At 36.3% G+C, this 13,714-nt stretch overlaps 1 protein-coding gene across 1 annotated transcript; it reads left to right on the forward strand.

The window, feature by feature from the left end:
* Positions 1 to 342: 342 nt before the first annotated feature.
* On the forward strand, positions 343 to 10,314 carry LOC115924915. The gene is made up of 2 exons (XM_030987776.1): positions 343 to 1,162; positions 8,232 to 10,314. Exons 1-2 carry the CDS (start codon positions 530 to 532, stop codon positions 9,657 to 9,659), a joined length of 2,061 nt encoding a protein of 686 aa, XP_030843636.1. The 5' UTR covers positions 343 to 529; the 3' UTR covers positions 9,660 to 10,314.
* Positions 10,315 to 13,714: the final 3,400 nt, after the last annotated feature.

Consider the following 13,714-nt stretch of genomic DNA (forward strand, 5'->3'; position numbering starts at 1 on the left):
TTGATTAGTGTGCCCCCTGTTGGTTAAGTCTATATACGTACACCACTGTTGAAGGACGTAATACACGTTGTCAATCCTGTCAACACATTGTCAATACTGTGCATAGAAAGGACAATTTTGTATCATTGTATACGAATGAGATGAATACAATAGCGCGCAGTCTAATTGACGTCAGAGATCGAGGTAAAAGGTTAAAATTGCAATCTCCGGGAAAACCCACCAGCTAGTACTACTAGTATCAATTCAGGGCGCGGCACTTATTTGCATAGAAGGCACCATATACACGTCGTGTACGTTTACCTATTGGTATAGGAGGACTGATGTTATTGTGACGTACACGTATTCCGTAATAATCAGTACAGATATATAGTTAGACCTGCAGATATTGATTGTAGCAGATCTACATATACTTTTCAGGTATAAAACAGACTCTTCATATAAAAGTGGACCGCGTTCGAAACATTTATGCAGGATTTTGTGCAGGCTGAATTGCTTTCTCTTATTTGTCACCCATTCGCGCATCACATCCATGGCCGAGAAACAGGAAGAAGTGGACGTTCCGGTCTCTTCACAAGGCTTAACATGTCCACTGTGTCTTGGTATCTTCGACGATGCAACCCTCTTGACCTGCGGACATACCTTCTGTCGACCCTGTCTCAGGAAATACGACCTATCCCGCCAGGATCTTGATCACATGGTCTGCCCTCTCTGCAGGACGGTGACGAAGTTGTCCGCAAACCGGGTCGACGATCTCCTCCCCAATGTGACGGTCAACGGACTAGTGGACGACCACCGTGCCAGGTCTGGAGGGGCTAGTGCCATCCTGGAGATGCGGCAAAAGTGCACTGTCTGCAACCTTCAGGTAGAGGTCATCGCTTTCTGCAGTACATGTGATGCATACATGTGTGATCAATGCCGCGTTGGCCACAAACAACTGAAGCTCTTCTTCGAAGGACATGAGATCGTATCTATCCAGGATATCGTTGAGGGAAATTTCAAACCTGGTAGTCGCTCCGAGAAATGTTCCGCCCACAGACAAGAGAACAAAGATATGTTCTGTCAGGATTGTAAGATACGCGTCTGTTTCAAGTGCGTCATCATTGATCATCGAGATCACAAGATACAATCACATCAGGACTTCGAAAAGGAAATGCAGGTTAAGGTACGTAGTCCAATGGAAGGTCATTCATGAACGGTCTTAAATATCTTGTTCACTCGAATATTTATTATTGTTAACATACATCCCAAATGTACACCGTTGCCAAATGAATTTATAATAATTTTGTCTTACCTATTATAGTGACAAAACGATAAATGAACATAACATCTCCTCAGAATTGTATTGATCATAGAGATTGATCTATAAAGGTTTCGGGTAATATAAACTTTATCATAAATAAATCATATTATCTCAATAATTGCATGAAAAGGATTAGAAGAAAACAATTCCACCTGATATGAGTAACGGTGTATGCTGTTTAAAACCATGCTCCATAATGGTTTATGGTCACGAATCAGAAAATTCAGTGACAAAACCCTCACTGGTAAATGCTACAACATTCTCTGACAACTAAAATAACATAACAGTCATCAGCCAATGCGTCTCCGCCCCCACCACACCTCGGCAAAGCGACAATATACCCCAGTGTACAAAGAAGACGAAAGACTTGTTGCGTGGCTGTTCGTCAACGAAACGGAATCTTTTGTCAACTCTGTTTGTCGCTACAGCAGGCAGCCAGTGAAAACAAATTCGTTCAATCAAATTATAGAAATGCAAGCATTTTTTCCCTCTTATCCTCAGGCGAGGTTTTTATTTCCATAATAGTAATACATATTTACGTTAATAACTCAATGATTGAGTGAAACATAACAGGCTAAAAATTAAAGTATATTCAACAATTCTTCCAGCTTAGTATTATTTTCTTTGCTAACACATTCATATCTTAAAAATAATAGCAACGACTTGAATTTAAAAAAAAGTATATGGGTAGTAAACAGAACCATTAACAATCTTCTTAACGTAACATTAATAAATTACATATTGCGCATAATTTAAAATAATATTCAGAAGTGAATATTTCTGTTTCCAATATCCTTACCTACAGCTATAATCTTCTGGTCTATTTGTATTTCTTTTTGGAATAGATTATATATCAAATTATTACATATTATTTTCCAAAACAAAGTCACATCCTTGCAATATAACATAAAATGAAAAGTTGAGTCAACTTGTCCACAAGAGTTGCATAAATTATTATTAACAATTTGCCATTTATATAAGTTTTCTTTTGAGGCAATAAACCTGTGAATCATCTTGAAATTAAATTGTTTAACTTTATTATTACGAATTTGCTTAAATTTAAATAAAAATACATCCTTCTATTAAACAAAGTCATTATCCAAATCTAAAAAGGAATTCCAAAAGTAAATGATATTTGGTTCTTTTGATTTTTTACGTATTAACAAACGATAGTAATCTTTCACTTTCTTAACAAAAACATTCACTTTATCCACCGTTTCTATTTCTATAATATTCGAAATATCACATTCTTTTTAAAATTCATAGTTTAATCTATCCATCCAACACTGTGGAAATGCTTTCTTTAATTGTGTATATTTAAAATCAAATAAGAGCTTTTGTGCTTTCACTTTTGTATTTGGTATTGTAGAGTCATTCCAAATACCATTTGTAATCAAATTATGAATTTTCAATAAACCGGCCTCTTTCCATTCTCGATAAAACAATATTTTTTTTCTTAAAAATAATGTTACTATTTTTCCAAATAATTTCATTTGGAATATTTCTTACTTTAAATATATCAATGAATTTTAGTTCTGACTAAGTACAACAAAGATCTACATAGAACTCTGGCAAATTATGTTTAGAGCATAATAAATTCATATCCTTTATGTTAGAATTGAAATGTAAACGAAGTGGCAAACCCCCTATTTTGTCGGACCAGTATCTAAACATATTTTTTCCATTAAAAAAACGAGTTGTCCGTGCCAAACGAAGTGAAGATATTTTACTAGCAATATCAATCATATTCAATCCACCATTTTCAATATCACTTATAATTACATTACGTTTAATTTTGTCTTTTTTGGAGTTCCATAAGAAACAAAATATTCTGCCCTAAAAAGTAAGATCTCTCATTTTCCACATATTTAATACATTTCGAATTTTATCTATTTTTACATTCCAGTTTAAATCTGGTAACAATTTCTTATTTTCGGCTACATATACTCCTAGATATTTTACAGGTTGATCAGTATATATGATGGCATTATCATGAAAAATAATTATCTACAGTATTCAGTTTCATAACTTCTGTCTTATTCGAATTTATTTTCGGACCTGCATAGTCTCCAAAATCGTTTATTTCATTCATAATATATTGTATATCATTAACAGATTCCACAAATAATGTTGTGTTATCTGCATATTGGGACATTTTTAAACTATCAATAACTAAATCAACACTGAATGTATATATCTATCCCTTTAATGTTTTTATTTTGTCTTATTTTGCATGCTAATATTTCCACTACTATGTTAAAATAAAAAGTAATGCCGATAATGAGCAACCGTGGCGAACTCCTCTTTCAATAAAGCAACTTTTTTGAAATCCATCCATTATTCATCACACGACCGATGGCAACAGTATAAAAGGTCTTTATTCAGGATATAAAAGATTCTTCAAAATTGAATTTAGGTAGTAAATAAAATACACCCACAACAAAAAGTGAGTCACCCTTACTCAAATTGATGAGTCACTGGTTTGTCCGTACAGTGAAACACTTGAAGGATCGTGTGAGTCACTATGACTCGATACAAGACTCATTTGTATCGAGTCATAGTGACTCACACGATCCTTCAAGTGTTTCGCTGTACGGACAAACCAGTGACTCATCAATTTGAGTAAGGGTGACTCACTTTTTGTTGTGGGTGCATCATGACATAGACCCCCCTACTCCCTAGGCCTATCACACACATACCATACCATGCCAGAGTCACTGTCCACATTTGCAATGGAAAATATATCCTAAAATATCACATTTTAGCGATGTAATCGGTGGTCCCGCTACCCGAATCTGAAAAATCTACTTTGTACGCACTAAATTAAGCCTTAACTTGAGATTTATTTGTCACCCATACTGTCACGAAACAATCTTGAATTGATTCGTTTTACATCAAATAACAAGGATCTAGGAGTTTCGTTGTATAAAACAATGATGCAAGATCATGCATGTTTTCATTCGACACGGCTTCGTGCGATACAGTAGAATCTATACACTATGAACATGACTGACAATGAGAGCGATTCTCCGTAATCAGCTAAAATGTCAATTTAGGTGAAAAAAATAGATTTTGTTTTTTTGCATTTTCTGAAAGAGTGGTCTTTTTTGTACCTAGTATCAAAATTTGGAAGTCTAAAACATAGTAGAAGATGTGTTTTAAACGGTTTTTCTAGACCAGTTTTTTTCGCACAGCGTTCGGTCTCTTCCAAAATTTGATCACTTTTCCCGAGCGAAATTATCGTAGTCCGGAAATGGTCGGTCGTTGCTAACGGGTCGTGCTACGCGGGCTGTGATTGGTCCGTTATAGCAATCAGTGCGGCGCGCCATTTTTTTTGTATCCGCTTTCACATCCGAGTTCCAGATTTGCGTTCGTCTTATATTCTCCGTTAACGACTTCGAGTAGCTTGAGTTGTTGCATTTTCAAACTTGTGATACAGGATGAGAAAGAGTTGTTGCATTTTCAAACTTGTGATAAAGGATGAGAAAGAGTTGTTGCATTTTTAAACTTGTGATAAAGGATGAGAAAGAGTTGTTGCATTTTAAACTTGTGATACAGGATGAGAAAGAGTTGTTGCATTTTCAAACTTGTGATAAAGGATGAGAAAGAGTTGTTGCATTTTCAAACTTGTGATAAAGGATGAGAAAGAGTTGTTGCATTTTTAAACTTGTGATAAAGGATGAGAAAGAGTTGTTGCATTTTAAACTTGTAATACAGGATGAGAAAGAGTTGTTGCATTTTCAAACTTGTGATAAAGGATGAGAGAGAGTTGTTGCATTTTTAAACTTGTGATACAGGATGAGATAGAGTTTTGACATTCCCTAAATAATTTTGTTTTTATTTCTGTGCTTCCAAATTTATTCTCCCATAAGAGTTTTGAAATCAAGTTCTTATTGCAAACACACATTCACACTCTTGATATCATCATTTTGTTTACAGCTATCATAATTCTCCCCCTTCTTTTCCCTCTCTGTCTCTCTCTCTCATTCTTTCTATTTTTCGTTATTCTATGTTGGTGTCTTTACTGTGTGTCTCCTGCCTTTCTTTATTTTTATACCACTTTCTGGCTGGTATCTATGAATTGCTTCCATTAATTATCATCAGGATGGCTACTGGAAATGAAAGAGCAAGTCATAGTAAAAATACTTTGAACCTCCTGTGAGAAAGAAAACAGTATGGGAATTAAGTATAAAGCAAGTTCATAATGTGGTTACAAATAATTGCCCAGATGTATACAAAACAAGATAGGTGACAAGCAGTGTTATGTAAGGGGGAACAAAAATACTCCGGGTCCACCATGAATAGGCATTGTCTAGTGCAGGTGTCTCGGCACTATGTTGCAGTTCACTTAATCTGTCCAATTACAACTCTATACATTTACAACATAATAACTTTTGAAAGACTTAAGTCCACACGTTGAAACCTCAGAAACATAATGAACAGACTATGTTTGACCATCAGGCCAAGTTTCAGCCTAATCTGAAAATCTCTTCATAGTGGTTGCTATGGTCTTTTGATTCACCCTTCTATTGATTTCCCTGTGGTTTGCTTGCTCCGCATGCTTGAATAGCCCCAAACTTTAAAGCTCTTTTTCTCACAATTTAATACCAGTAACCTCCCTCACCAGCTCTTTTCATTCACTAAATTGAAAGGGTTAGGAAGCTTCAATTTGGACAAGTAATATACCATTTTAATGAGGAGAACTTCTTCTTTCATAATCAGATGAAATCAGGAAAATAATTTTTTGCGACTTTTTGTTGGTTTTGTGGTGCCGGGTCACATATACAGTTCCTCAGGTAGACAAAGGAACATCCCTTCACAGCTATTATGTAAAAAGGTGAATATGCATGTGACACCTGTTCTACACATTTTTACATAATAGCAGTGAAGGGATGTTCCTTTGTCTACCTGAGGAACTGTATATTTTGTCCGCTCTCATTGTCAGTCATGTTCATAGTGATAGTTAAGTTACACACAGCCTCATCAACTCGAGTGCGGATATCGTAAAATGAACGCATGCATCATTTGTATAATAAGCCCACGAATCCAGTCATAAAAAGCATCGTTTAAAACCATATGAATAATTATGCGTACCAATTTTTAACTAGCTGCAGTCAAAACTCTTCTGAATCCAAGATATAAGATGGCGACGTTGCGTCGTCGATCGGGAATTCAAATATGGCTCGAGAATGCGCATTTTGGATGACGTAACGAAAGCATGCGCGCGCATGCATACAGCCTCACTTTCAAGTTGACTCACTTTTTTCTTCTAAAATGCTCTTATGTCGATCTTGACTCATTTTTTACGACCATGTGAGTCAGTCGAAGCATTTTGCAAATGCGTCAGCTCATGATTGACACACCATATCAATTCCTTTCATAGCAAAAGCGCTCCTCACAATTTCTGTAAATTTGGCAGTTTAACGCTACGCGTACCGCCTTGACCGGACTGTGCGGTATCTGTGCAGTTCTGTGTGTAGAGAGGTCGGGCTGTATTCATTATTTCTTGGGGGTGCATAAATTGCTCTAATTATATACGTACGCGTGTAATGCGCAAGTTTATTGTGACGGCACTAAACCCATCCCACTCATTGTTCCCCTATTTTCATAATGGTACTGACCCAATGAAATGTAGTGCAGTGCGCTCGTACGCGCTGCGCTGCGTGTGTACATGTACTGTACTTATGCATGTTCAGTTATATGTGTATGCATAGCATTACGTACATGCATACAGGGCTAGCTGGCACAAAACACTGGGTCGGGCTTCTAAAATGGGACATGAAGCATGATTTGACATGAAAATTGACGGAGCTAAAAATGAATCAATCAAAAATAAATTTATATGTATGAAAAGCTTACGTATCATATGTCATTGTCTGTGATTGAGGATTTACAAATTTGACGCAAAACGCGTTGCTGCAAAGTTAAAGATTGGTTTATTGAAAGGCAATCGAGCACAGTGCGACCGATCCATTGACATTGTGAATGAGAGAGTGATTTTTTTAAATGGATTGTAAAGTTCAACGTCAAAGTGACGGAGGTTTTTTTCAAGTAAGGGCATGGTTTTACATGGAATGTAAAGGAAATGTTTCCTTCTTCTCATATCTCGATTGAGGATATTATTCTCAATTTCGATTTTTAATGGTAAAGAAAAGTGTAAAAAGATGTCGAGAATTTTACCATATGTCATGTAATATAAAATGCGCGCGGGTCGGTTGATCTCCCAAAAGGAGCGCGAAGGAATTGATATGTGGTGAAATATAAATGAGTCAATAGAGATTCATTGGTTGTTACTAATGAGTCAATTTACACCTGACTCACGAAAATTATGCTTAAATGTGTCAAATGACTCACTTTTTGTTGTGGGTGTAGGACAAAATAGGATACATTGTCGAATGCTTTTTAAAAATCCAATTGAATGTCTTTAATTAGTCGATTACATTTTTGTACTAAATGTATGTTTTCTGCTGCGGATCTTTTCTTTATAAAACCTCTTTGATCAGTTTAAATGATACTTGATAAAACGCGTTGAAGTCTTTTAGACAGTACTGAAATTCAGATACCGTCCGCCAAATTAAATTTTTTGTTCCCTCTCTTCAAAATCACTCATGTGTGAAAAATGCATCATATGATTTGCATCAAATGAAGCTTTACAAATATGTGTCATTTATTCATTATAATTGAGATTGAGTTATGATAAAACATCGATAATTCCCTGTTTCGTTTTTTCCGGGACGCACTGTACAAGCATTGTGTTGTAAGATACAGCAAAGTGGAGCGTATTACACTTTACGTCATCATAAAAAACTACCGCGGTTTTACCACGTCATATCTGAACGAGCCTTCACAGTGGTGATTAAAGAATGCGATAGTAATTCCACATTCAAGTGAGAATTATTCTTTTTGCTTCCCTTTTACTTTCGTTCTTCAGGTGAGGGATCTTCTCCATCGATGTAAAGCAAAGAAATCAGAACTGAAGAAGAACATTCAGACTTTGGAGACGCATCGTCATGAAGCACACACTGCTCTTCAGCTACTACGTAAAGATGTCGGTCAAGCCTGTCGTACCAAGGTCAAGCTACTAGAAGACAACAGAGGTGCACTCGTTGAGAAGATCGAAGCTCTAGAACGTAGTTTTGATGAAGCCCTCAACGGTGTCAAATCGAAGGACAAACAGATGATCAAGAGCATTTGTAGTTTGGAAGATCTGGTGGCTAATGACAGACTAGGATGTCTTGAGGCGGACAGTCTGGTTGTTCACACATTTCTTTGCGAAGAGATCGACGGCTTGCTAAAGGAGATTATTGATCAAACCTCTGCAGCATCCATAGAAGAGAAGGCACGGAAGCAGAGGTTCAAGCCTGCAGATGACACCAGCCTTGACCTCGGGAATATCTCAGAAACAGAGACTGAGGCTGCACTGGATGACATGGTGAAGGGGGCTTCTAATGACACTTCTGCAGCAACCAAAGTGGAGGAAGCCGAGAAGAAGAGGTTTGGCAGAGGTTGTCAGCGGATGCCAAGCTATGATGACTACACGATTGGATTAATCGTTTGGTCCAAAGATCGACCGAAACTCCGTATTATTAAGTGTGCATTTTTAGTTGGCGAAGTTATAGCGATGACAAAATACACCAACAACTCAGTGGCAATCGCATATCGTGGTGGTTATGTCACTGATATCGTTAGTTTAAATGAAGAAGTACCGTTAAACATTCCAAAAGGTATGAGATGTTATGATCTTGTGTTCCAAAGTGACATGACTCTATGGGTATCTGCAGGTTATAAACAGGTACAGAGGTATTATTCCAATGGCATTCCTAAATATACCAAAGTGAAAAGTAATGGAAGTCTTTTAAGGCTGAGTAGGAGTCAATCAGATGAAATTCTAATAACCCAATATTCAAATCATGTCTCCATCTACGACCCCTCGGGAACCACACTCAAACACGATGTGCGAACAAGACACATAATCACTGAGCATGCATTTGCGACCAAGTCGGGTTTAATCGTCACAAGTTCTTGTTACGGCAACGAATTTGAGAATCCAAGGATGGTGACGGTCTATGACAGGGATGGGAATGCCGGGAGGCATCTAGAAGCTCCACCTGGGGTCTACCTGTATCTAGCCTTAGACGAGCAGGACAGGGTGTATGTAGCGCATGTTGATCACAATACCGTGCTGATCAAACTATATGACCTTGATGGTCTGAACCTGAAAGACATTGGTCAGTTTAATTGTCTGAACTTGGCAATAAGTGATACACGTTGTCTCATGATTTCTCTCACTCCAGAACTACTTATGTTTGCTAATATCAATCAAGTCTTTTTCTTAGAAGTTAGATGGTTTGTTTCCTAAGTATCTTTCAGTACAGGACCCTTTTGGATGTTACTGTAAGTCACGCGTTGAATGTCAAGAGCGTCGAACATAATCATGCCAATAACGACTCTCTTCACGCATTTCTGAAGATAGTTATATTACGATTGATTGACCTAATATAATTGTAAAAATAAATAATAATGATAATTACAAAAAGAAATAACAATAGTTGGTTCTTATACTGCACTCAACCCCTTCAAATCTGACCCTCTTGGCGTTCTACAATTATTACCGCGGCTCGGGCTTGGCTGCCATCATGGCACTCTAGCATTTCAAATAACTAATTCCTGCCTGGTACCCATTTACCTCACCTGGGTCGAGTGAGGCATATATTGATAAAATTCTTACCAAATGCAATTAGTGACGTAGCGGGACTCGAACCTCGAGATGCACAGACTGGTAACTTATCCACTAGACCACGACACCTCGAAGTGCAATAGAGGTACAATAGTTGGCAGTCGATGATTAAACATTTACGACACTAACACGTGGAGAGTTGTGAAATATATTTGCCATAATTGAGAATCAAGATTTAAATATATGTTTTAAAAGATGTTCTGAAATACATGTGTGCCAGGAGGCATACGGATATGCCCGGAGGAACACGCATGGCATCTTTTTGTTGGGCACCTGCCCCTTTGTACCCCCGTGGATCTAGCACTTCCATTGCAAACAAGATAATATGATATTGAACATGAAATATGATTATGTAAATGTATGTGTGTAAATATATGAGGTAGAAAATGAAACAAATTCACACCAGTTGTTAGTGTTCCGGATATGAATTTTAACGTCACCGCCTTACAGTCATGCCATGATGATGTTTGAAAGTGTAAGCAAACGTATATAAATACGACCTTTGTATAGGCAGCTGAAGGATTTGTAAACATGTTCAATTATCTTACAATAAACCGAGTCTTTGATTGAAAATATATGCAAATCTGTAGATATATATATATATATTCATATATTTTCCATATGTATATATATATTTCATGTAATATAGCAGTAATATGAATGACTGTCAAATAATTTATGAGGATTCGGTACTTTTTGCTCACCATTACCAACGTTACCATACTTTAAAAACAGCTTGGTAAATTTCTTCCCAATATTGTTTACAAAAAAGAACATGTTTGTTGGGCAAGATATGTGATATAAGTACGACTTTTGTATAGGCAGCTAAAGGATTTGTATACGTGTACAAAATATTGTACAATTAGCCTAGTGTTTGCTTCAAATTATATGCATATCTGTATAAATATCTATCTATCTCATATATATATGTATATATATATATATATGTATAATTGTGTTAACTTATTGTGGGCGTTCCCAACTCAAGCTATGCTTTTGGGGTTTTCGTCTCCTTCTGTTATCTGAATTATTTACTGTATACTCTATGTTGAAATCATTGTTACATAAATAATTGATATATACATTGTGTTTCATATTGTAGTGTTAAGAAGGAAATAATAATTATAAATTTATTATATTTACATACATTTCCCATTTGTATATATATTTCAGGTAATATTTTAAGTAAATTAGGAATGACTGCCAAATAATGCCATGTGAGCTGTATTCAAGATTGTATCGTTTTACGAACACATCATATTTTCTCACTTCAGTTTTAAGCCCCTAAATTGATATGTGTTTAATTTCTATATAAGTGCCCTTCTAATTTGTACGAAGTTTTTATTTTATTTACAACGCTAAAATTACAAAAGTTATGTATATGCATTCAGCCTATTCGTGGTTGTTGTTTTTCTGATTAAAATCATATATGAGGATTCGGTACTTTATGCTCAACCATTACCAACGTTACCATACTTTTAAAACAGCTGGGTAAATTTCTTCCCAATATTGTTTACAAAATGGAACATGTTTGCTTGGTAAAAAATGTACTGGGTAGTATTTCACACATAAACATGCTTGGTCCCTTGTTCACATACTTCCCCCAACTGTATGGAGTGCATTAATATTTATTTTTGCAAGTCATGGAGGGTGATCAACAGACATGACCTTTTAAGATTATACTTTGTTCAGATATGCGGTGTTTTTAAAATCATGTTTATGGTGACTTTGTCTGTATAAAGACGCTTCACATTCTTTTCAGTACCTGTCAACACGGAGCTCAGTGGATACGTATAGGACTTTGTTGCGTAGTTGCCATTTATTTATTTTTTGTATTTTTTTCGGAAGAGGTTTACCGCGTCATATTGAAATGCCTTAAGCCTAACCCACACACGCAACACACATGTGTCAAATAAGAAAGTTTCATCAGAATAAAACTGAAGAGAATGTGAAGACCTTTTGTTCAGCTAATTCATTACAAAAACATAAGTCGTTGTATTTGTGACACACTGTTGTATTAAGCACGGTTTTACTAATAAAAGCAAGACTTTTACATATTCCAATTTTGATTGTGTTTCATATGTTTCCATATTTCAAAGTTGACGGGAGGCACCATCACCAGTTCGTACAAGTATATTTAAATGTGTAAACATGCGATGATATCACAGTCACTTTGTGAATCCGCCTGTAATATTGATAGTCAGATAGCTGTGAAACGTTGGTCACGTGGTGGAGAGTTGACCAATCGGCGTAACGCTGATTACTATCCGAGGCAGATTTCAGTGTAACCGCCACCAGGAACGTGTTTTGTATGGGTGGAACAAGGAAGAAAAAAAACAAAAACACAAACAAAACATAATGCATGTAAATATATGAATGTTTCAGTGTGTGCTTATTAATTTTTTAAAAAAATAGATTTCAAGATCAAAATCAGTTTAAGCTTCAAGTTGATCCGTGAGGGCTGTTTCATGAAGAAAAGAAATCCATTTGAGGCAAGCTTATATTTAATCTATGTGAAAAGCTTATACAAGAGACGCTCTTGGAAATCTGCGGAATTTATCATAAACCGTTTTGTTTATATACACACTGAAACCTATATTCCATGCCTACCCCTTATCACACTTGTGAATTGGAAAATCGAACTTAAAGCCCCTCCAAAATGTTGGGAGCCCCACAAATTTGATGGAAAGATTTCATTTCAATGTTATCATAATGTGAAAGAGGATGTCACTTCAACTACATTTCTGCAAGAATTTTCAAAACAAATGTGTTTGAAGTAGGATATTGATGAAAGAATACAAATTTAGGTTTTTAACGTACAACAGAAAATCCAAATTACATATTTTTAAAATCAATATTTGTCTTCAAAAACACCTTTCTTTTGATGAAATCTTTTCAGAAGTGAGTCTTCAATAACATTCTCTTACACATTATTATATAACTTGAGGATATTTTGCCATCAAGTTTTCGGCCAATTTGGGGCTTCCAACACTTTAGTGGGGCTTCAATAGACCTGTTTAATAATGTTCACTTGATACACGTTTATTCCCCGAATTTGATAAGCATGTTTTACAAAAGGCCATTGCTTGCCATCACCTAACACATATTAGTTGTTGCTACGTCGGGCAATATTATTGCAAGCTTTTCAGTCATCAAGAGAATTTTTTGTTAAAAAGGTATGCGTAAAATAAGTAAACTGGTCTATTATTTTGTGTCGTTATTTGGGCTTAAGAAATAGATTTTGAGTATGTAGGTGTGTGCGTATAGGTGTGCGTACGTGAGGTTGAGTATGTGTATCACAAAACGTCTCGCAGCTCCTGTATCCTGTATGATTAGAGCCCCCCCCCCCCGTGTTTTTTCTGGATGTATTCCCTTTAGCTTTACCCCCTTCCACACACACAAACACTCTCTCTCTCTCTATCTCTCTCTATTCATTCTTCTCTTTATCTTGTCTTACCCCATCAGCACCACGTGGTGGGTTTTCAGAGAATCAGCATTCCTTTCTGAAATAATCAGCAATTTCCGAATTAACCATGATATCATGGAAAAAAATAAAGATTAAATAAAAGAAACAGCGATTTAAAGTTAATGGGGGGGGGGGTGATAATGTTATAGTTAAAAATCAATAATTTGCATTTTACACCGTCCCACTCCCCCCCCCCCCCACGTCTCTCTCT

The sequence above is a fragment of the Strongylocentrotus purpuratus genome, unplaced genomic scaffold (genome assembly GCF_000002235.5).
Source record: "Strongylocentrotus purpuratus isolate Spur 01 unplaced genomic scaffold, Spur_5.0 spur5_scaffold_17, whole genome shotgun sequence".
NCBI classification, from domain to species: Eukaryota; Metazoa; Echinodermata; class Echinoidea; order Camarodonta; family Strongylocentrotidae; genus Strongylocentrotus; species Strongylocentrotus purpuratus.

Coding starts and splice junctions, on each gene's coding strand:
- LOC115924915 (XM_030987776.1), top strand. CDS start 530: ATGGCCGAGAAACAGGAAGAAGTGGACGTTCCGGTCTCTTCACAAGGC. Junction 1,163..8,231: donor AAAAGGAAATGCAGGTTAAG/GTACGTAGTCCA, acceptor TTCGTTCTTCAG/GTGAGGGATCTTCTCCATCG.